The following is a 22,500-nucleotide window of genomic DNA, read 5'->3' as shown; positions in this document are numbered from 1 at the left end:
ATATATATATATATATATGTATATATATTATATATATAATTATATACATATATATATATATGTATATAAAAATGTATATATGTATATATATATATATATATATATATATATATATATATATATATATATATATATAGAGAGAGAGAGAGAGAGAGAGAGAGAGAGAGAGAGAGAGAGAGAGAGAGAGAGAGAGATTTGTATACATGTGTGTGTGTATGTGTGTATGTATGTATGTATGTGTGTATTTTCCTTTTTTTCGGTGTTTTAAGCGGATTAACCTAAAACTGTTTTTCATTCACTCAGAGCAACTTGCGTCTCTACGCCAGCTGAGCTTGGCAGCGCTAGTGTGTGAGCACACAACAGTGGAGTACCTTCAGCCCAATCCTTTCCTGTCTACCAATACTACTGGGTTAGTCTTTCCTAGATTGTAACATATAATGAAAGGCTTACCAAATACTGAATTTAGTCTTTGACCATAACATGAAGATATTTGCATCGTCAGTTCTGAAATTTGACTTAGCAACACCATTGTTTTCAGGAACAAGCCACGCCGGTGTGCCACATATCCAACTCTGGATGCTAGACTTTGGAAGGAGGAAAAGAAAGAACCAGAGTATGTATAGTATTTCAGTTTATCACTTAGTTTAAGCAAGTGTGAAAGATGAACTTGAAAAGACATTGCAAATACTATTAAGTGTTAAAGTGTACAAGTCGGTGTAGCACAACTATCAGCATTATCATTATCATCACATTATTTGAATATCATTATCATCATTATTATTTTACTACCAATTCTATCATTATCTAATATCAATACTATCACTATTATCAATATCACTGTCATTGTCGTAAATGTGTTGTTACGTAATGAGACGTTGAAGTTCACTTGTTTTTGATCCCGTATTGCTCATTCCACTGTTCAAAACTTGATGCTTAAACCCTCAATTCTCTCAACAGACCCCAGTATGTGTGCAAGGGCGTGGGCGTTTGGAAAATTCTCCCAGGTATTGACAAGTGGTGCACCCTCAACTGCCTTCAACACAGCGTTTCTTTCTGCCCGCCTACGCATTGTTATTGCTATTGAACACTCGATGTTGCCTTCGACTTTGTATTGCGATGGGAGGGTATTCGTGCCTTGGGAATTGCCAAATGAAACACCTCTGCTTGAGGTGAAGTTGAACCGGGCTTTTATTTGGGCATTAATTCAAGGCTATGCATTATACTGATATTTTTTTCTGTTGTGACTGTAAAATATCACAAGATTTGTGGCATTATTAGCTCGCTGAGAAGTAGCAGAACCGTCTAGTAATATTTAGCACATAACATTTCAATGCGATTGCATATCATACCAATAGCAAATTTCAACACATGGTATTTATGCAAAGGACTGTCAGAAGAAAAGGAGTATTTAGATGTTGCAATACTAATATGAAGTAATGTAGGAGGTAACAGTATGAATTGACTCTTTACATCACACCATACGTTGGTGCATTAAAATCCCTTGTATGATCTGGCTTTTGTATAAACATGCATAATTACCATGCACACAAAACTGGATAGGTTCGCCGATCCAGTTTTGTTCCAGTTTAAAAAAGGTTTTCAACTATTAGGTTTATTTTGTGTGCCAATATTTGTGACAAACTATTTATATAATACATTTTATTACAAATATGTTGTCTTTATTTACAAACCATCTCTTTCCATGTTCCAAGTTTTAATTTTAAGCGTTTTCTTAAACTTCAAATGTTGCAGAAAACTATTTCAAACATGATTCGATTTCATATTAAATATTGTTCTTACTTTAAAATTTTGATAATAATTGTATTTGTTACCCAATATCTGTTTATCAAAATATTTTTCAGTCATCGTTAACGTTTCATTCATTTTCGTAACACTGATTTAATAGATTTATTGATCTTTCAATCTACCGTCAGTTATTTTTTACCAAGAAACTAGATTTTAGAATCTGTTGCACTACATATCAAAAGGATTGTCCGTCGAAGTAACTACATAAAAGTATTTATTTACAAACTCTGCAGGCAGAAAAAAATGCAAATACCGACCAGACTTACTTATTCTACCCCTACAATCCTAAATTTACCCTCATCTACCTTTTAATTGACCAATCTGCCACAAATCTATTCTTAGCCAACCCTAATTTCAAAACAAAATCTATTCATAATCTATCATCACCAACCATAATCTACCTCACACTTCCACCCTTTACAAAAAGAATATACTCTTAATCTACTCTCACTCTACCCCAGTATCTATCTTCGCTTTCTCACTGAAATCTAATGCGTAAAACTCACCGTCTACCGGCAAGTTTTCCTGGAATCCTCCTGAAAAACTCACAAACCAAGAACCAGCCATTTAACTAATAAGCGTGGATGCCTGCATAACCTTCCTCGACACAGGGAAAAATCGGCCATAAATATAAAAGGGCAACTATTCTGCCCATATTAATAAGGTCGTTTATTGCTTTTTTAAATAATATTCATCAAATGCATATTGGGCATCAGCAGTGAGCCAAAATAGTGTGAAATATCTAAGTACTGTTATGTAAAGTGTATGATTTATCCTAAGTGTCAATTATCCTATCCCCTTCGGATTCTGTTGGTCTACACACATACTGCAAACAGACTGAACATGACCTAAGGAGGTACATTTTCCACGGATCAACGTAGTAGTCATATGATTAAACTACCAGCCATATATGTGATCGGTGGTGCAAACACGTGATTCCTATATTAAGCAGTGAAAAAAAATATATAAACGATAGCCAGGGCCGGAGAAGAGATGTATGGAAGGAATATTTCATAGCGTAATCTTTAAGTCAAATACTGAGCGATGTCTGCGTCAACTTGGATTGGAAATATTAATAGGAATTTGAATGACAGGCTTTAAAATTTCTAGGTTTGCAAGAGACCATTTCCAAGTGTTCATTAATTCAAAGATATGGCCATACGAAAAGTGATATATGAGTTAAGAGCATTAGTCCATGGATAACAGAAAATATATATACAGGAAATAGATCCCTTCTTCAGTGCAAGATGAACAGTAACTTAGATATAAAAAAATACCTTTAAATTCATGCAGATATAACAACACGAGACCATAAAGCCTCAGAATCATAAGCATAACCGAATTCAAAATTATGAATTATATTGCTTCGTTCCTTAATCAATTAAATGGTTTTAAGTGATTCCGATTCATGCCTTTATAAGAAGTTCCGTAATAAATCAGTGTTATTTCCATTTGATTATTGACTTGGAACTTAAATTGTATTACTCCCAAAGAATCGGACGATTTGTAGCTGGAACAGCAAAAAAACTCTTTTTATGGTACTTAAATTTCTTTGCATCATGAAAACCATGGAGTACACATTAAACGAGTCTCCCATTGCTAAACAACAGGCCAGACAACATTTTCATAATTTTACTCTGTAGTCATAAAATTAAGTGTAAATTTTTTATCTATTTTTGATGAAAATGATATCTTCTCTGAAGTTAATTGACTTACCTCACTGTCAAATGTATCTATTTTCATAGTAGCTCCATATATGTTATTTGTATTCCATCAGAAAAAATGCCACATCTAAACTTTCTTACCAAATCAGGTTATGAGGGAAAAAAAATACTTTTTGAGACCCAACTTTATTCTGCAGTGCAGACATAAAATTAAATATAAAACTGCACAGTACCTCTTAACAAGCATGTCATTAGAGATAAGTCCATATATTTATAAAATATAGTAATTATCTATCTTTTAGAATTTTAAATAAACTACAACTCAAGTCTAAACACATTACCTTTTATTTTGTTTGATTTTTGCTTATGAGTTTAAGAAAAAGTATGAGATTGCGGTTTTCATAATCTTTGCAAAATCAAATTGAAGTTGGCACAAAAGTGTTAGGTTTCTATTCATGACTAGGTGGTAATTGGCATGATATCACTTAATGTGTATAATACTGTCTATATATTTATATATATATATATTCATATATATTTCAACATAACTTTTATGCCTAATAATTTAGAGAATGGATGCTGAATTACAATCTTCACTTTACCACAAGCAATATCAAAAATGTACATATTATTAGGAGGACTACTAATGCAAAAGAAAGATCCATTCAACAATGACTCTAGATCTCCCTTCAGAAGGAGAATCCTCAAAGCACTGGTTCATACCCAACAAACTTCATCTTTCTATCACAAAATGTATCCCACAGGCAAACTCTATACAACCTGAAGTCTTGACAAACCTGACAGAGTCCAGTTTACTTAGCTTCTTCTCTGGTAATATCTGTATCTCGTGGCTCATGGGGAGCAGGCAACTTCTCCCATGAGGGCTCAACTCCCCAGATTTCACGGCCATACTGAGCAATGGTTCTGTCACTAGAGAACTTGCCAGATGAGGCAATGTTCATGATTGCCTTGTGGGTCCAATCATTTGGCTTTTGGTACAGCTTGTTAACAGAGTCTTGGCATTTAATGTAAGACTCAAAGTCAGCAAACAGGTAGAAGCGATCATGATGCATGAGGATGTTGACCAAGTCTTTGAATTGGTCAGGGTTGCTAGGGGAGAAGAATCCACTGCTGATCTGGTCAATACACTGACGCAACTCTGGGATGCGATTGTAATAGTCATGAGCATTGTAACCACGTCGCTTGAGCTCCTCTACTTCCTCAACATTCATGCCAAAGATGAAGATGTTTTCCTTGCCCATCTCTTCCATCATCTCAATATTTGCACCATCAAGAGTGCCAATTGTTAGTGCACCATTAAGCATGAACTTCATGTTGCCAGTACCAGAGGCTTCAGTTCCAGCTGTGGAGATCTGTTCAGAGAGATCAGCAGCTGGGATGATCTGTTCAGCCAAAGTAACTCGGTAGTTCTCCAAGTACACAACCTTCAGTTTATCCCCAACAATAGGATCATTGTTCACTACACGAGCTACAGCACAGATGAGACGGATTATCTGCTTAGCTGTGTGGTAGCCAGGTGCAGCTTTACCACCAATCATAACTGTGCGAGGTACAAATGGAGCTCCTGGGTTGGCCTTGATGCGATTGTACATAGTGATAATGTGCAGACAGTTTAGCAACTGACGCTTATACTCATGAATACGCTTAACCTGAATGTCAAACATGGAGGAGGGATTCACCTTCACACCATAATCCTGCTCCAGCTGTTTAGCAAGACGCAGTTTGTTTTCTTGCTTTGCTGTTTGCACAGCACGGATGAAACCAGCATCCTTAGCAAGGGGTTTTAGTTTGGTTAGCTGATCAAGATGCACAACCCATTCTTCTCCAATCTTCTCTGCAATTACATCAGCAAGAGCTGGATTGCAAAGCAGAAGCCAACGACGAGGAGTGATACCATTGGTCTTGTTCTGGAACTTTTCAGGACTCATTTCAGCAAAGTCCTTGAAGATATCTCGCTTGATGATCTCAGAGTGAATGGCAGCAACACCATTCACAGCATGAGAACCCACAATGCAGAGATGAGCCATGTTGATTCTCTTTTCACCATGTTCTTCCACCAGGGACATACGCCTCATGCGTTCCATGTCTCCAGGCCACCTGTGAGAAAACCAGTTATTATGAGTACAGACATGGGAAAAAATAATAAATTGCATAGACAAAATTTTATACAAATAAGCTACTGAATGTTTTCGGCTAGTATTATTGTATTTCTGGCATTTCATCTCCACTGCATATAATTAACTAAAATTCAATCTGAAAGAAACCTGTCAAATTTCTGCTAACACTGTAAGGAGATGTTTTTAATCTATAGTTAACCTTAGAGAGAATACTCTTGTAAAACCTGTTTAGATCTTACCTCTTTGAGACTTCTTGCAGATGGAAATGGTTGATCTCATAGATAATCTGGAGATGCCTTGGGAGAATGTGTTCCAGCATGCTTGTGGGCCAGCGCTCCAGAGCTTCAGGCAACACTGTGTGGTTGGTGTATGCACAGGTCTTCACACAAACATCCCATGCCTTAGCCCATGGGAGCCCTTCAATGTCAACCAAGAGGCGCATCAGTTCAGGAATGGCCAGGGAAGGATGAGTGTCATTCAGCTGGAGTGCTACCTGTAAAATGAACAAACCATACTTTTAAATTCCTGTGACCAACTAGGCCATGATTTCATTTGAATTGTTGTGCTACTCTTGGTCTCAGTAGGTTCAAGACAAAATACTATTCTAATATATTCACAATCTTAACCCATTAGCAGCGGATGGCATGATTTGCTGCAAAGGCAGAGTCGGTCATAGACTCGGATGGCACCGTGCCAGACATGTAATACAGCCATCCTACTGCACAAACATTTTTTTAATACCACAACCAATGGGTTAATGTGCAAATCTATTAGACTTTGGTAAGTTAGTTTGACAGCAGTGACTGAAAATTGTTTTTGTCATAGTGCAACTAGACAATGAAATGCACAAAAATATCACAGAAATATTAAAGGAACCAATTGTAGTTTTGGTTAATGAGCTTTCGGTCAGCATCCATAACAAGAACAAGACTAAAGATCCATGCCTGCAAATAATGGAAAATCTAAGTCATGGATATTCATCTCTGAATATATTATTAAAAGCTTAATTATAAAGCATTGAAACCATAAAAATAAACATATAATCATAAAAGTAATGTCCCCCTATGAGTAATAATGAATCTGGCCCATCCAGATGTACCTTACACTGACAACATGAGCCAGCCTCTAAAGAGTGAAATTCAAATATATTTAAATATACGGTCTATTCACAAAATCCCTAAATATAGTTAATTCAATTGTTTTTGTCAATGTCAGGGGGAAAATACACTACTCTAAACTAGTCCTACTTACCTTTTCTGGGAATGTGTCAAAAGTCGTGCGGACATGGTCTTTTGAGCCGAACTTTGAGGCTTTGAAGCGCCTAATGATATCCTGAAGAGTGGCAGCAACCATGAAATATTCCTGCTTCAAGCGAAGCTCTTTACCCTCAAAGAAATTGTCATTGGGGTACAAGACACGTGAGATGTTCTCAGCAAAGTTACGGTCAAGGACAGCCTGGATATAGTCACCATCATTGACTGAAATACAATTATTATTTAGTAATTCAATAAATACATGGAACTTTTTTTGTAATAAGAGTAAAAAAACTTTCTTTTTACAGGTATACGGTTGTGTATATTATTGCAGAACAGTAATGATTTGCAATATATAAAAAATAAGCCTATTGATATTTTATACATATTATCTTGTCAATTAAAGATTATTATAGCTTTTAATCCTGCTGTGGACGGGAGGAGAAAATCAAGCCATTCATTCATTCTTGCTGATTTTCTTAATATTTGCACATTTTCCCAGTACTACTATTGAGTATATTTTGCATCAAGATTTTTTGGGGTACCTAATTAGGGAGGAACACCACCACCTATTTTTTTTTTCAAAATACCTTCCCGCTGGAGCAAATAATTAATCTGCACATCATGAACTAAACTGATGAAAATATTTCCCTAGACTGAAATGATATAAAAGAGTATTTGTAATCTTCTTACATAATTTTATAACTTGGGTAACTATCATCTATCTGAAAGCCATCTATTTAAAGCAAAATTAGCGCCATCCGTACCTTACCACTACTCCCAAATCATCTCCTTTACATTCACTCACTCATCTTGTATCCAACCAGAAACATGATTGTGATTATTCACAAATATATAGGGGACTTGACTAATGTCACCTGACTTTTTGCCAGCAACTGGAATGCCATTTGTTTCAGAAAGGTATGATGTAAGACATATATAGTATATGGTAAAAAGCAGAAAAAACTGCTTGACCAGTGATAGTTATGCCATTATTAGATGATTATACCTTAATTATATAGTACCTAAAATTTTCCCAGAGCACTAATATTCTATACAAATATAGGTATTCATAACCAATCTTTAATCAATTTCTTTGCCCACACCCTAACCCTCACCCTCTGCTGCAGGACAAGTAAACAGACGTTTAGAAATGTTTCTACAATTCTATTCTCACAATATAATATCTAATTATTTATCTAATCCTATCAGTTTTACACTTACAGAACTTCAAATTGAAGTTATTGGGGGACTTTGCAGACCACAGCCTCATAGTATTCACAACATTGTTCTTGTACCCAGGAATAGGGTTGTCGTAAGGCATAGCAAACACAATCTGCAAAAGGGAAGTAAAAATTTGCAATCAATATCAAAGAGGAGTCAAAACACTCTTTCACCTATGCATTACTAAAAATTAATACTTTTCTTATAAAATATAAAAGCAAGAGAAACATCAGCATCAATTTCCAAATCAATAATACAAGAGGTATTCTCATTCTTCACGATGAAATTACAATGATTAGATACCATAAGCAATGTAAACTTAAATTAGCATCAACATCTCCAATATCTACTTGGGGAGACCTTGATTTTGTGAGAGCAATTAAATTTTCAAGTAGAATTTTCCTTTTGCTCACCTGAGTATCAACCCATTTCTTGCCCTGGGGTGTGTCCTCCACACGTCCATAGAAGTTAACTGGGATCATGTACTCTGGTCGTGCCTTCTCCCATGGGTTGCCATAGCGCAGCCAATCATCAGGCTCTTCCACCTTTCATAAAGAATGAAAAAAATCATTCAGACTTTAAAACATAAGTTTAACATCATGCACAATGGACAACTATAATGAATATACTTCATGATGTGTTCTATATAGAAGATGCACAACAAACGGATAATATTTGTAACAGTAAATATTAAAATGGATTTCTTAAAAGCTTTGTGGCTTACCTGCTCTCCGTTTCGGATCTTCTGAGCAAAGATACCATACTCATAACGGATGCCATAACCATAGGCTGCCATACCCAAGGTAGCCATAGAATCCAAGAAGCACGCTGCCAGCCGCCCGAGACCTCCATTGCCCAAGCCTGCATCCTCCTCCAGAGATTCAAGTTCCTCAATATCTAGACCAAGTTGATAGAGGGCTTCATCACAGGCCGACTGAATGCCCAAGTTGATCATGGTGTTGGTCAATGAGCGGCCCATGTAGTACTCTAGGGAGAGGTAGTACACACGCTGCAATAGGTGAAAGGAATTATTTCAGATGATTTATATGTTAATAATACAAAGCAATTATCACACCATTGTAATGTATTCTGTTTAACTATTATGCAGGGTTCAAGCAAATGTGAATACATTGCCTTTTATATTCAAGTATGTGGGAACTACAATTAAGAGGATGAATGAGCTAATATAAGAATAATAATAATAATATCATTCAGTACTTCAGGATAGGCAGTTTATCTGCCACTGTGTGTGTTCCTGTGCCACTGCAACACTGTGTGTGTTCCTGTGCCACTGCAACACTGTGTGAGTGAGAGTGTGTGAGTGTGAGTGTGAGTGTGAGTGTGAGTGTGAGTGTGAGTGTGCGTGTGCGTGTGCGTGTGCGTGTGCGTGTGCGTGTGCGTGTGCGTGTGCGTGTGCGTGTGAGTGTGAGTGTGAGTGTGAGTGTGAGTGTGAGTGTGAGTGTGAGTGTGAGTGTGAGTGTGAGTGTGAGTGTGAGTGTGAGTGTGAGTGTGAGTGTGCGTGTGAGTGTGAGTGTGAGTGTGAGTGTGAGTGTGCGTGTGCGTGTGCGTGTGCGTGTGCGTGTGCGTGTGCGTGTGCGTGTGAGTGTGAGTGTGAGTGTGAGTGTGCGTGTGCGTGTGCGTGTGCGTGTGCGTGTGCGTGTGCGTGTGCGTGTGCGTGTGAGTGTGAGTGTGAGTGTGAGTGTGAGTGTGAGTGTGTGTGCGTGTGCGTGTGCGTGTGCGTGTGTGTGTGTGTGTGTGTGTGTGTGTGTGTGTGTGTGTGTGTGTGTGTGTGTGTGTGTGCGTGCGTGCGCGCCAGTGTTTAATACTTATTTTAATCACATTTGTTTTTACTCATACATATTTTCAAAGACCAGTTAAATATTACTTGCACCAACAAGTCTTATGAATGTGCCTTTAACTCGTAAAAACTATCCAGTCATCAGCGATGTAAATTTAACTTGGTTAACAAGTAGTTGAAGCTAGTGTATTCCCCCATCCACCACTTAAAGGGCCTGTAGTACGTTCTATCATCGTTTGGAGTTGGAATATTATATTTTCGCTAGCCAGATGATTCTGTTCTCTTGAATTATTTATTAGTCATTAATTTCCTCTTCTGTAGTGACTTTATCCGAGCTTCCTTTAAACGTGTTTGTTTTACCCCGTCTCTCTCTTTGGTGATGTCTAACGACATTCATTAAATTCATTGTAGTCATACATGTCCCTCGACTTGAAATGTAGACAAACTCCTTTTAGATAATCACTCGAATATATGACCGCATCTTCTTAAGTTCGCGAAAGTAAAATTACTATTTTCAGTCTTATCTTCGTTCCGGATGAGATTTCTATGCCATTTATCCATTGGATCACACTACTATGCATGTACATGAAATAAGTAAATAATATAGTAAACATCTCACTTGGGCCAGGTCACTGTAAAATGCCAGATTTAGCCATTATTATTCGTTCTGACGGTGGAGTTGCCAGCGCTTCTCGTCGCCATGGTAACAGACATGGCGTGATCACGTGACATGATCAGCGAGTGTTCACATGATGCTAACACTTGTCGGTTAGACCACATTTTGGTCAGAGAAATTGTAACTATAGTGAACTTGACAATCGGCATCATCTGCAGAAATAGTGGCTATTTTTCGTCAATTTATGTTAAACCATTATTTGTCTCGTACGATAGATTTAAAGTAGTCATTTTTTCACATTCCCTCAAAATTTAAAATTTAATACGATTTTAAGCGATAAATAAATCATAAACATCACATCATAACCATAAAAATATACAAAGCAACACGAATGGCACCTTTCATAGCTTTGTAACCATCCCAAGCATCTCATCCTGGTAGTTGATGCCTCGCACCATACAACGCCGGGAAACTGGTCCTAAAAGTCAAACTTCTGGCTGCCTCTCCCGAACACCTGCCACATCACGATGATTTTATTTAGCTCCATCTGTCGATTTTCCCGATTAAACACACTCATCGAATAGTAAAAATCTGTGAGTGTGGCTTTAAAAGCACGAAACCTGATACAAGTACAAGCTAGCGAGGCATTCCCGGCTTTATGTTGTGTGTGTGTGTGTAGAGACTGGAACACTTCTTGGACCGGAGTGTGTATTCGAGTGTAATAGCAAGGAGTGTTTTAGGTCTTGGTTCCCGATTTTGCTTTATCTTTATGAGCAAACACGATGTCCGATGTACCGAGACAGGTATTAAAATCGCAATAGGGAGACAACGTCCAATTTCATACACGCCTTAAAAAAAAAAAAACGGGCAGATACATAAAGCGGGTCAAGAGGAGCGCCAGTTGAGCAAGTGCACAGTGCTTATCTTCCTCCCTTTGCTGACCTAAAATCATTGTGTAAGATATGTAATTTACCTTCAAGCCAGGGGCCGATGAACTCGACCCTACCCCCACATAACACTGGAGAGTAGAATGGCATGTCGAAATTGGGCGCTCTCTCTCTGACCTGATCCAATTTCATATCGATGCTCGAACAAACATTATATTCACAGAACATACATCTTAATATGTTCGAAAGTGTGCATAGTGCCATTCAAACGATTTTCTAAGCCTTTATTTCAACACTTTTCCCTTCCGAGAAAACACATAAAAATGACAATGAATAACTAAAACAATACCACAAGGAGAGAGAGAGCAAAATAAAGTGACGAACGAAGGAACCAGCAAAAGAGCTATTTTTAGAAGACTAAGTGGCGGATGGGAAGGGTGTTGCACGGTCAAGATAGGGTGACACTTGAAAGATGGTGGATAGAGACGGCTGGACCCTTCAAGGTCGTACAATATCCCCTGTGCTTTGGCCTCGGCAGGAAGGGGGCAGGGGGGAGGGCGTTGGATGAAACACAGTAGGAATGCACTGCATGTAGCCTACTGTGTTGCACTGTTAGCGCATGAGCACGCGTTTGTGTGCGTGTTTTCTTCAATTTCTGACCCTCATTCGAGGAGTTTCACAAATAATCAAATTTGCATTTTCTCACCTTAACAGTGAATATATGCTTCCCCTGAAACCGGGAGCTCGTACGACAAATATCATTAGTGTACGGTGTGAAGGGGGGACGGCCAGAGTGCAGATTACTCCTTCCTGTCGCCCGATTACGTATCTCTCCCCAATTTTATCTCAAGGTTCTTCCTTTCATTTGAATATTTCTTTAGTCACTACTCTCTCTATATATGCATCTACCATCTAGTTAAATTTCATGCCCACCATATATCCAGGTGTGTGCATGCATATGCGCGTGTGTATACTGTAATTGCCTTAGTATATGCACCCATGAATCCATTTATGTGCCAATATATACATAAACATATACATGCATATATCCATGTGTACATGCATGCATACACCCATGTGTACATGCATGCATACACCCATGTGTACATGCATGCATACACCCATGTGTACATGCATGCATACACCCATGTGTACATGCATGCATACACCCATGTGTACATGCATGCATACACCCATGTGTACATGCATGTATACACCCATGTGTACATGCATGCATACACCCATGTGTACATGCATGTATACACCCATGTGTACATGCATGTATACACCCATGTGTACATGCATGTATACACCCATGTGTACATGCATGTATACACCCATGTGTACATGCATGTATACACCCATGTGTACATGCATGTATACACCCACGTGTACATGCATGTATACACCCACGTGTACATGCATGTATACACCCACGTGTACATGCATGTATACACCCACGTGTACATGCATGTATACACCCACGTGTACATGCATGTATACACCCACGTGTACATGCATGTATACACTCATGTGTACATGCATGTATACACCCATGTGTACATGCATGTATATACCCATGTGTACATGCATGCATATACCCATGTGTACATGCATGCATATACCCATGTGTACATGCATGCATATACCCATGTGTACACGCATGCATATACCCATGTGTACACGCATGCATATACCCATGTGTACATGCATGCATATACCCATGTGTACATGCATGCATATACCCATGTGTACACGCACGCATATACCCATGTGTACACGCACATAACCATGTGTACACGCACATAACCATGTATCCATACATTGATACCTGCTGATCGATCCATCCATCCATCCATCCATCCATCCATCCATCCATCCATCCATCCATCCATCCATCCATCCATCCATCCATCCATCCATCCATCCATCCATCCATCCATCCATCCATCCAGCCATCCATCCATCCAGCCATCCAATTCCGTTTTCCGAAAGCCATACAGAAAAGACGATCGATCAATCGAGAGACAGAGAGACAGAGAGACAGAGAGACAGAGAGACAGAGAGACAGAGAGACAGAGAGACAGAGAGACAGAGAGACAGAGAGACAGAGAGACAGAGAGACAGAGAGACAGAGAGACAGAGAGACAGAGAGACAGAGAGACAGAGAGACAGAGAGACAGAGAGACAGAGAGACAGAGACACAGAGACACAGAGACACAGAGACACAGAGACACAGAGACACAGAGACACAGAGACACACAGAGAGAGAGTGTGTGTGTGTGTGTGTGTGTGTGTGTGTGTGTGTGTGTGTGTGTGTGTGTGTGTGTGTGTGTGTGTGTGTGTGTGTACGTGAGTGCGTGTGTGCGTGTGTGCGTGCGTGCGTGTGTGTGTGTGCGTGTGTGCGTGCGTGCGTGTGTGTGTGTGCGTGTGTGTGCGCGCGCGCGTGTGTGTGTGTGTGTGTGTGTGTGTGTGTGTGTGTGTGTGTGTGTGTGTGTGTGTGTGTGTGTGTGTGTGTGTGTGTGTGTGTGTGTGTGTGTGTGTGTGTGTGTGTGTGTTTAAACAACTTAACACAACAATTACTACAAAACATTCTTAAGCATAATGACAAACAAGCACAACCCCTTTCGCCCGCACGTGTTTCTCTCCCCCCCCCGCCCCCCCCACTAATCCTCCATGCGCACCTACAGGTATGGCATACACACTCGTTGCGGTTCATGACAGAACCGGTTCGCTCGTAACGCCGAGTAAACCTTCAGTCTTCCTCCCCTTTTTTACCTCTTGGGGGCGGAGGGGGGTGTATATTTCGTTTAGGAATGAAATCAAGGTTGAACCCTGAATTAGTTCGAGGACAAATGTTCACCTAAGTGATCAAAAATATTTATCCAGGAAATGAGTCAAGACGAAAAAGAAAGTCATCTAAGTGTAAAACAAAAATGGATCTGGCCACCTATCCCCTTTAAATCGCATTCCATCGATTCCCATGGTAACTTAAATGACAGTCACTGAACCCATAGTACACTATCGAGTAATATGGGTAATCCCCCTTCTCCCCCTTCTCCCCCTTCTCCCCCTTCTCCCCCTTCTCCCCCTTCTCCCCCTTCTCCCCCTTCTCCCCCTTCTCCCCTCCCCACCGACCCGTCTACAGAGCAGGCCAAGTCTGGGTTCTCTGGCTCCGCCCTTCATCTGCCCTTGAGGATGTCCTGATCGACCGGGCACTGGTAGGGCGACGGTGGGCGGGGCCAGGAGAGAGAGAGAGAGAGAGAGGGAGGCGTTGCAAGGGGTTACAGCAAAAGAGGGGTCGAGATGCACAAAGAACAAGGAGAAGGTTACAGAGGAATAGTACTGCGGTGTGGTAAGTAAAGGTAAAGGCACCAGCGGACAAACACCAGCGGACAAAGAAGGTAAAACTGTCAAATACATACATGCAATTATGCCAATGCCAAATCGCGTTAGCAACATGAAAAGCACCAGGCTGCATGGCACTGGCACATAATACGGGAAATATAGCAGACGGTGCCAAATTGCAGGAGAGCGCATAAAGGAAACATGTTTGTTCGTGGACCTACGAGTCGAAATGAGTATATCATCGTTTATATGCCGAAGAAAGCATTCTATTCTCCATTTCTTATTGAAGCAACTGCAAAGGGAAACTTTTGCTGTTGCAGCCATGGAGCCATATAATTAGTGTGGCCCCAACAGCGACGACTTAATGCGAAAAACAATGCTTAATTGATTCTTGCATAGATCTTTAGACTAGAGGTTCCAAAGTTGGAGCGCGCGCACCCATAGGAACATGCGAAGGACTTACAAGGGATATGCGACGTGCTCGTAATATCTAGTCATTTTTTCATTCATGTTTATTTTATGAATTTACTGTTCTTAAAACCTTATCATTAATTTCAGTGCTGTATCTTGCTCAATATGTACTTTTTCGAAGTCTAGTAAATGCAAAACGTCAAGGTGCACGTGGTTGCCTCAACTTTGGAAAACACTATCTTGGATATAACGATTCTTATTAAGTCCCTGTTTTTAAAACAATGCCGTGGGGATATACGAAGGGCATTCCAATTTCACCTAATGTTGCACCTGAGGAACCGTGTCCGCCGGATACCCACATTTTATCTGAAAAAAAACTTCCAACCTGGTGTTGAAACTTGTTACATTTCTTACACTGCCACTGCCATATGGCTTGTGACATTTTGGACCTTTGGTCTGCTATACGAGTATCTTCCTCTAGTTTAAATGGCTGCTCCATGCACTGAAAATAAAACGCTACATGGATAATGTAACGAATGACATCAGACATCAAGCTCCATCTAATACAACTTTCCCCAATATACATTAACTCCGATACCAACAGACCTCGTCTGGCTTACCTACCTTATCTTGTTGCTAAATCTGGCTAAAAGATGAAGTAACTCGTGTCACGGTAACATTCCTGGTAACATCCGTGTTTAAGACACAACATAAGATTCAAAAAGCCTATAAGAAGCCTCTACAACGTACAATCAGAACAACGTATTGTTTTCTTCTCTATCCCGTTTGTTTCAAGTGGCATCATCCTTGAAGTATTATTTTTCCTTGTTTGCTCGCGCTTATATTTACAGTTCAGCAATAAATATAAATTTTCCATTTAGTCTCAACAAGATGTTGCAATATAATTTTCTGATAACTCGGGACAAACATCATTAGGGAAAGTGGGTTATCAGCTCTGAAATAATCGATTTGCTCACTTGTTTTTCTTTTCTTAAGAGACAGCGTATCATCTTTGGCGTGAGTTCGTCATGGCAACTGGATCCGAGGGTTTCCCACAAGTCCGGTTTTGAGGCGCTACTTTCAGTGCGTGTAAAAATGAATGACTAACGTAGCACCCACTTCCTCCCGTATTAACTCTTCCGCTCGCTCTCCTTAGAGCAATGCCATCCGCAAATCGTCACTTTTCGAAGTATCTGCATAGTAACAACCGCACTAATCATACACCCATACCCTCAACTTACAAACCAAACTACCATACGTCAAAACAGTCGCTTACCCACATTCTTACAAACCCCACAATCCAAGCAACCATTTCCATTAAGCCTCCAAACAGGTAGGTCACCTTGTCGGTCCTGTTTGACCTTGACGAAGTGCGGACATTGGCTAGGTCATGCCAGCAGGTGGCTACCTCTGGTACGATCTACCATGAGCGTGCCAAGTTAGCGTAATCCCCTTAAAAAAGAAAGAAAAAAATGAAGGTCCTGCCAAACTGTCTCACCTTGTTATTCTTTGACTGGGTTGCAATAAAAGCTTGTCCTGTTTACAAACATTTTAACATTTCTGACTCTTGACACATGTAAACATGTACACCCATTCATGCACATTATGTATTTATGTATTTACATACATAAATAAATGAACAGATATATTTTACCACAATATTTTACAAAGTATAATACATTATATATACAGATAGAAAGAAAAATGGATGTTATATCAATGAACCTATGTTATTTCCAACACCGGACGGAATAGTGGTGAGCGAGTGTGCCAAGGAATCAACACGCCTCCCTTTTGGCAAGGATCAACGTTTGAGAGGCAACCTGAGGGTGGCATGACCAACCTAATCCAAATTTATGAATTAAACATATTTCACCATTAACTCAGTATCGACTGCTTTCCATGCAAAACTTTGCATTAGTGCATATAATAAAATCCTGAAATGAACCATGCGCCGCTTAGGCAAGTCAGAGATCAATGACCTGCTTGTCTTCCTCGATGAATTGTACCCAACTATGATTTGTTATCTTCCTTCTTTGCACAGCGAGCCATCTTATCGATATCGGTCATTCACTTAACAGTGTTTGTTTCCTGCTTCAAGTATACGATAAGATTTCCATAAAAAATCGCGAAAAAATGAGATTACACTTTGAATTGAACTTAGTCTACTGACATATCGAATATAGACTGTCGTTGGTATTCGGGCTTGCATTTCCTCTTTTTTAAGTTTATCAATTTTGATGATTTAAGATTAAACAAGAATCCCTTTATCATCACCATGTCACATTTCCCAAGATCTTTGCTTGCGGGCATGGTTGCTCGACGTCACGATCCCCGGAACCCATTTTTTGTTAGTTTAAAATGGTGTCACTCTAGAACTCGCCTTTTATTATTGTTTTGAGGTGACAAGCGTATCATTAAAAAAAACAATCATATTCTTCTCAAGATTCATCATAAACTTGCTCGTAAAGCTTCTTTGATGTAATAATGAGCAATGCTAATCAACCAGTGCGATGTCACAAGGAGACGCGGTTATATCGTACCTCGAGAACAAAAGTAATTCCGGTTACAACATACAAACGGTCACGTAACATGACATCTGACCTTTGCAAGGACGCCAGCGCATGACCTCTCCCGCCCGCCAACGCGCCCGCTATCCCTAAAATCAATACAACACAGGAAGGCGGCAGTGTGACCCTTCCCTTCCCAACCTTCTCAACCGTGTCTTGTAAATGTCTGTCGTCCTCTATCCATTCGCCCCATCCTCTATCCATTCTCTCCTCGATCCACCACTCGTCAACTGTCCCCTCTGGTCCCCTTCGCCCCCTTCCGCTCATGCTCCCCTCCCCATTTTTCCTTGCTCGCGCCCTCCCGTTCTACCGAACCGTTTACCTGCTTTATCGCGGCCCGAACCAAGACTGTTAAACGTGCTGATTATGTTACTGTATAACTTCACCATTAAACATATCGCCTTTGCTGTAAAAAAAAAATAACCATTAAAATCCATAAAGAGAAATAATTGTCGCCACTGTTATATCGCATTTGGGACGGACCGAATGCCCAGGTTAAAAGAAATTCATCACAAATATGAGATTTTACAACTTACTGTGAATCTGAGTGTGTGCGACAGTGAATCCGAATGTGTGTGCGACTCTGAATCCGAATGTGTTTGCGACTGTGAATCCGAATGTGTTTGCGACTGTGAATCCGAGTGTGTTTGCGACTGTGAATCCGAGTGTGTTTGCAACTGTGAATCCGAATGTGTTTGCAACTGTGAATCCGAGTGTGTTTGCGACTGTGAATCCGAGTGTGTTTGCAACTGTGAATCCGAGTGTGTTTGCAACTGTGAATCCGAGTGTGTTTGCAACTGTGAATCCGAGTGTGTTTGCAACTGTGAATCCGAGTGTGTTTGCAACTGTGAATCCGAGTGTGTTTGCAACTGTGAATCCGAATGTGTTTGCGACTGTGAATCCGAGTGTGTTTGCAACTGTGAATCCGAATGTGTTTGCGACTGTGAATCCGAATGTGTTTGCAACTGTGAATCCGAGTGTGTTTGCAACTGTGAATCCGAGTGTGTTTGCAACTGTGAATCCGAGTGTGTTTGCAACTGTGAATCCGAGTGTGTTTGCAACTGTGAATCCGAGTGTGTTTGCAACTGTGAATCCGAGTGTGTTTGCAACTGTGAATCCGAATGTGTTTGCAACTGTGAATCCGAGTGTGTTTGCAACTGTGAATCCGAGTGTGTTTGCAACTGTGAATCCGAGTGTGTTTGCAACTGTGAATCCGAATGTGTTTGCAACTGTGAATCCGAGTGTGTTTGCAACTGTGAATCCGAGTGTGTTTGCAACTGTGAATCCGAGTGTGTTTGCGACTGTGAATCCGAGTGTGTTTGCGACTGTGAATCCGAATGTGTTTGCAACTGTGAATCCGAGTGTGTTTGCAACTGTGAATCCGAGTGTGTTTGCGACTGTGAATCCGAATGTGTTTGCAACTGTGAATCCGAATGTGTTTGCGACTGTGAATCCGAATGTGTTTGCAACTGTGAATCCGAGTGTGTTTGCGACTGTGAATCCGAGTGTGTTTGCAACTGTGAATCCGAGTGTGTTTGCAACTGTGAATCCGAGTGTGTTTGCAACTGTGAATCCGAGTGTGTTTGCAACTGTGAATCCGAATGTGTTTGCAACTGTGAATCCGAGTGTGTTTGCGACTGTGAATCCGAGTGTGTTTGCGACTGTGAATCCGAGTGTGTTTGCGACTGTGAATCCGAGTGTGTTTGCGACTGTGAATCCGAGTGTGTTTGCGACTGTGAATCCGAGTGTGTTTGCAACTGTGAATCCGAGTGTGTTTGCAACTGTGAATCCGAGTGTGTTTGCAACTGTGAATCCGAGTGTGTTTGCAACTGTGAATCCGAGTGTGTTTGCGACTGTGAATCCGAGTGTGTTTGCAACTGTGAATCCGAATGTGTTTGCAACTGTGAATCCGAATGTGTTTGCAACTGTGAATCCGAGTGTGTTTGCAACTGTGAATCCGAATGTGTTTGCAACTGTGAATCCGAATGTGTTTGCAACTGTGAATCCGAGTGTGTTTGCGACTGTGAATCCGAGTGTGTTTGCAACTGTGAATCCGAGTGTGTTTGCAACTGTGAATCCGAGTGTGTTTGCGACTGTGAATCCGAGTGTGTTTGCAACTGTGAATCCGAGTGTGTTTGCAACTGTGAATCCGAGTGTGTTTGCAACTGTGAATCCGAGTGTGTTTGCAACTGTGAATCCGAGTGTGTTTGCGACTGTGAATCCGAGTGTGTTTGCAACTGTGAATCCGAGTGTGTTTGCAACTGTGAATCCGAGTGTGTTTGCGACTGTGAATCCGAGTGTGTTTGCAACTGTGAATCCGAGTGTGTTTGCAACTGTGAATCCGAGTGTGTTTGCAACTGTGAATCCGAGTGTGTTTGCGACTGTGAATCTGAGTGATATAAAAAATACAAAAAAAAGAAAACTACAGTCCAGACACCCTTGCTCCCTCAGCCCAACATGCATGTGCGCTTGTGTCCTGCCCGGGCCCGGCGAGGGTGACCCGAAAGTATATTTAAATTGTGCAACGACCTCAGTTCCCCCCAGCCCTTCCCCCGCCCCCAATGCATCCGCCCACCAGCATCTTCGTCACGACACACCAGACCACTTGCTCTCCGTCATGCTTTTGTGCCTCAATACCCTCTTACATATCAAATGGTGCGAATCAAGGCTTGATGTATGAACGTGCGTCCCACATCCCGAACGCTACGATCTTGACTGACACAATGTTACTTCCGTGACAACTTCCTAGCAACATTCTCGACATACTCTTGAGTATGAATTTTGTACTTAAATAACGCGTGTCCAAATTACTACTGTACATGAAACTTTGACATTTCTTCCCTTCTCTCAAATCATTCTAACAATAACAATATAGGAAGCAGTGCAATAAAGAAAACGACAGGCAGAAAACGACAGGGAGACCTGGGCGACCGCCCGAGGGCCAAGCAGCCACTACGAGAGAATGGGGGGGGGGGTGAAGGGGACGCAATACAAGGCAGTGCCAGAGTACTATTGCTGGTCGTTCAGAGCACCTAGCAACACCCGAATCATGAGAACTTGGCAACCTCGTGCAATGATGCCTGGATGGACCCTGGCTTACCTCTGCGTCACTAAAGCCTCCACTTAGTTCTCATCCCTATTCATCACTATTCTAGTGACAAAGTCTAGGGGTTTGATATCAATTTAAATGAACTAATGTTTTCCGTTTCTCAAAACAGATACGTATACGTATTGACTATAGCTGAATCGCATGTAGACAATACATTTTTTTAAGGAAATGGATCGCGGCAAACAAATGCACGCACACAAATATATACACATATATATATACAAACACATATACAGGGCCTTCAACTTTAAGCTGTTCCCTTAGTAAGTAAGCAACATCATCTGCGCTCTTCCCATCCGCTTTGAGTCTCTCATCGAAAAGGGATCCACAGATTTACAATAGCCAAACCAAAGCAAATCATTTCAGTTGTCTGTAATAATTCTGGTAATCCCTTCTATCTTTTGGCAGTCCAATGAACTCGCTCTGAATGATAAAAGGCGTGACTCCTAGACTCAGTGCCATACCCCCCCCCTCCCCCAAACACACACACTTGCATCTTGAAATCTTTAATTCGGTTTCGTTTTTTTTAATCATGTCAGCCACATAGTTCACTATAATTTAACTACATAGTGCACTATAATGTAAGTTGCATATCTCAATTTGCAGAAACTAGTAGTGCTTGCTTGTTCACATGCAATATTTCATTTTCGAATGAGAAAATGCTCGTTCCTTTAGTCTGAAGGGACTTGTGCTTTCGTACGCGCGGGTGTATATCACTGACAGGATTTTCGTCAAAAGCTGCTTATCGTAACTCCATGGTAGCGTAAATCTTTAGTTTTACATTTCAGAGCTACTCCATTTACATTAAAAAAACTTAATCCGATCTTTAATAAAACATGGAATAAAAAAGACAAAGGTACAACTACAGGATAAAAGATGAAAAGTAAGTGCGCCGTGAGCCATGCAAGGCGAGAAGCAGCCCTTATCAACAAGAGAAACCCCATCGTACGGTGAAACCTTGGCAACATTCCAAGCCTCCCTTCTGCCTGGCGACTTTCCTTTAATAATTTCTTGGGATTTCAAAACTTTGTATTTTATACGAAGTAAGCCAAAACGGTAATCGCATGAGATGGTGTTATGAATTATATAAATTAAATGTTTATCAACATGCACCATATTGAGGTGTCACTCTTAATGAGTACCAATGTTATAGTAATTTAGCTTTTTGTTTAATTACTAGGGCTTTATTGATAAAATTGCCCATCTTTAACCAACGACCAACTCCGGCTTCTCTTCGTTCACGCTCTAAAAGGACACCTCACTTGTCTCGTACGAGCAGCACCGGCAGAGGTGAATGCCCGGAAAAAACTACTTTACGTGTTTACTACTATAACTAGGATATGTCACCTACCTTGGGGTCTTTCTCGTAGTAATGTTGTTGAGTTCTGATCCATCTTGAGGTGAGATGATCTCTGATTGTGTGAGCAAGAGCGAAATAGTAATCTCGCGGAGTTGCCACGTTCCTGTCCTTTACCAACGTATAATGGAGATGTCGGTTGAAGGTTTTCTTTACGTTTCCAACATTCTCAACTTGAGCAATCCCTCTAACAGAGATCTGCTTCCTTTTCTCCAAGTCGGTCTGCGGGGCGGCCATCCTGACAAGCGTGCTCCTTCACCTCAGTCCAGCCAAGCACTGGTGGAGTGTGCAGACGACGCGTCGTCACCATCTCCTCAGG

General features: G+C 40.6%; 2 protein-coding genes across 2 annotated transcripts in view; one reads left to right on the top strand and one right to left on the bottom strand.

Moving 5' to 3' along the window:
• LOC122246448 (chorion peroxidase) overlaps positions 1–1,667 on the top strand; it is a 30,322-nt gene extending 28,655 nt beyond the window's left edge. The window contains exons 12-14 of the mRNA XM_086550806.1: positions 304–409; positions 539–613; positions 958–1,667. Coding sequence (XP_086406932.1) covers positions 304–409; positions 539–613; positions 958–1,084 — 308 coding nt within the window. The 3' untranslated portion in view covers positions 1,085–1,667. The remainder of the gene's footprint in view (positions 1–303; positions 410–538; positions 614–957) is intronic.
• Positions 1,668–3,640: 1,973 nt separating this feature from the next.
• On the bottom strand, positions 3,641–22,459 carry Glyp (glycogen phosphorylase). The gene is made up of 7 exons (XM_043005026.2): positions 22,176–22,459; positions 8,810–9,094; positions 8,499–8,630; positions 8,086–8,197; positions 6,860–7,086; positions 5,848–6,101; positions 3,641–5,588 (listed from the first exon to the last, which is right to left on the bottom strand). The coding sequence occupies exons 1-7, from the start codon at positions 22,416–22,418 to the stop codon at positions 4,283–4,285; spliced, it is 2,559 nt and encodes an 852-aa protein (XP_042860960.1). The 5' UTR covers positions 22,419–22,459; the 3' UTR covers positions 3,641–4,282.
• Positions 22,460–22,500: the final 41 nt, after the last annotated feature.

Source organism: Penaeus japonicus, unplaced genomic scaffold (assembly GCF_977035675.1).
Source record: "Penaeus japonicus unplaced genomic scaffold, GWHDUDI00000001_assembly GWHDUDI00000024, whole genome shotgun sequence".
Lineage (NCBI taxonomy): Eukaryota > Metazoa > Arthropoda > Malacostraca > Decapoda > Penaeidae > Penaeus > Penaeus japonicus.
This window is presented reverse-complemented; position numbering and strand designations above follow the sequence as displayed.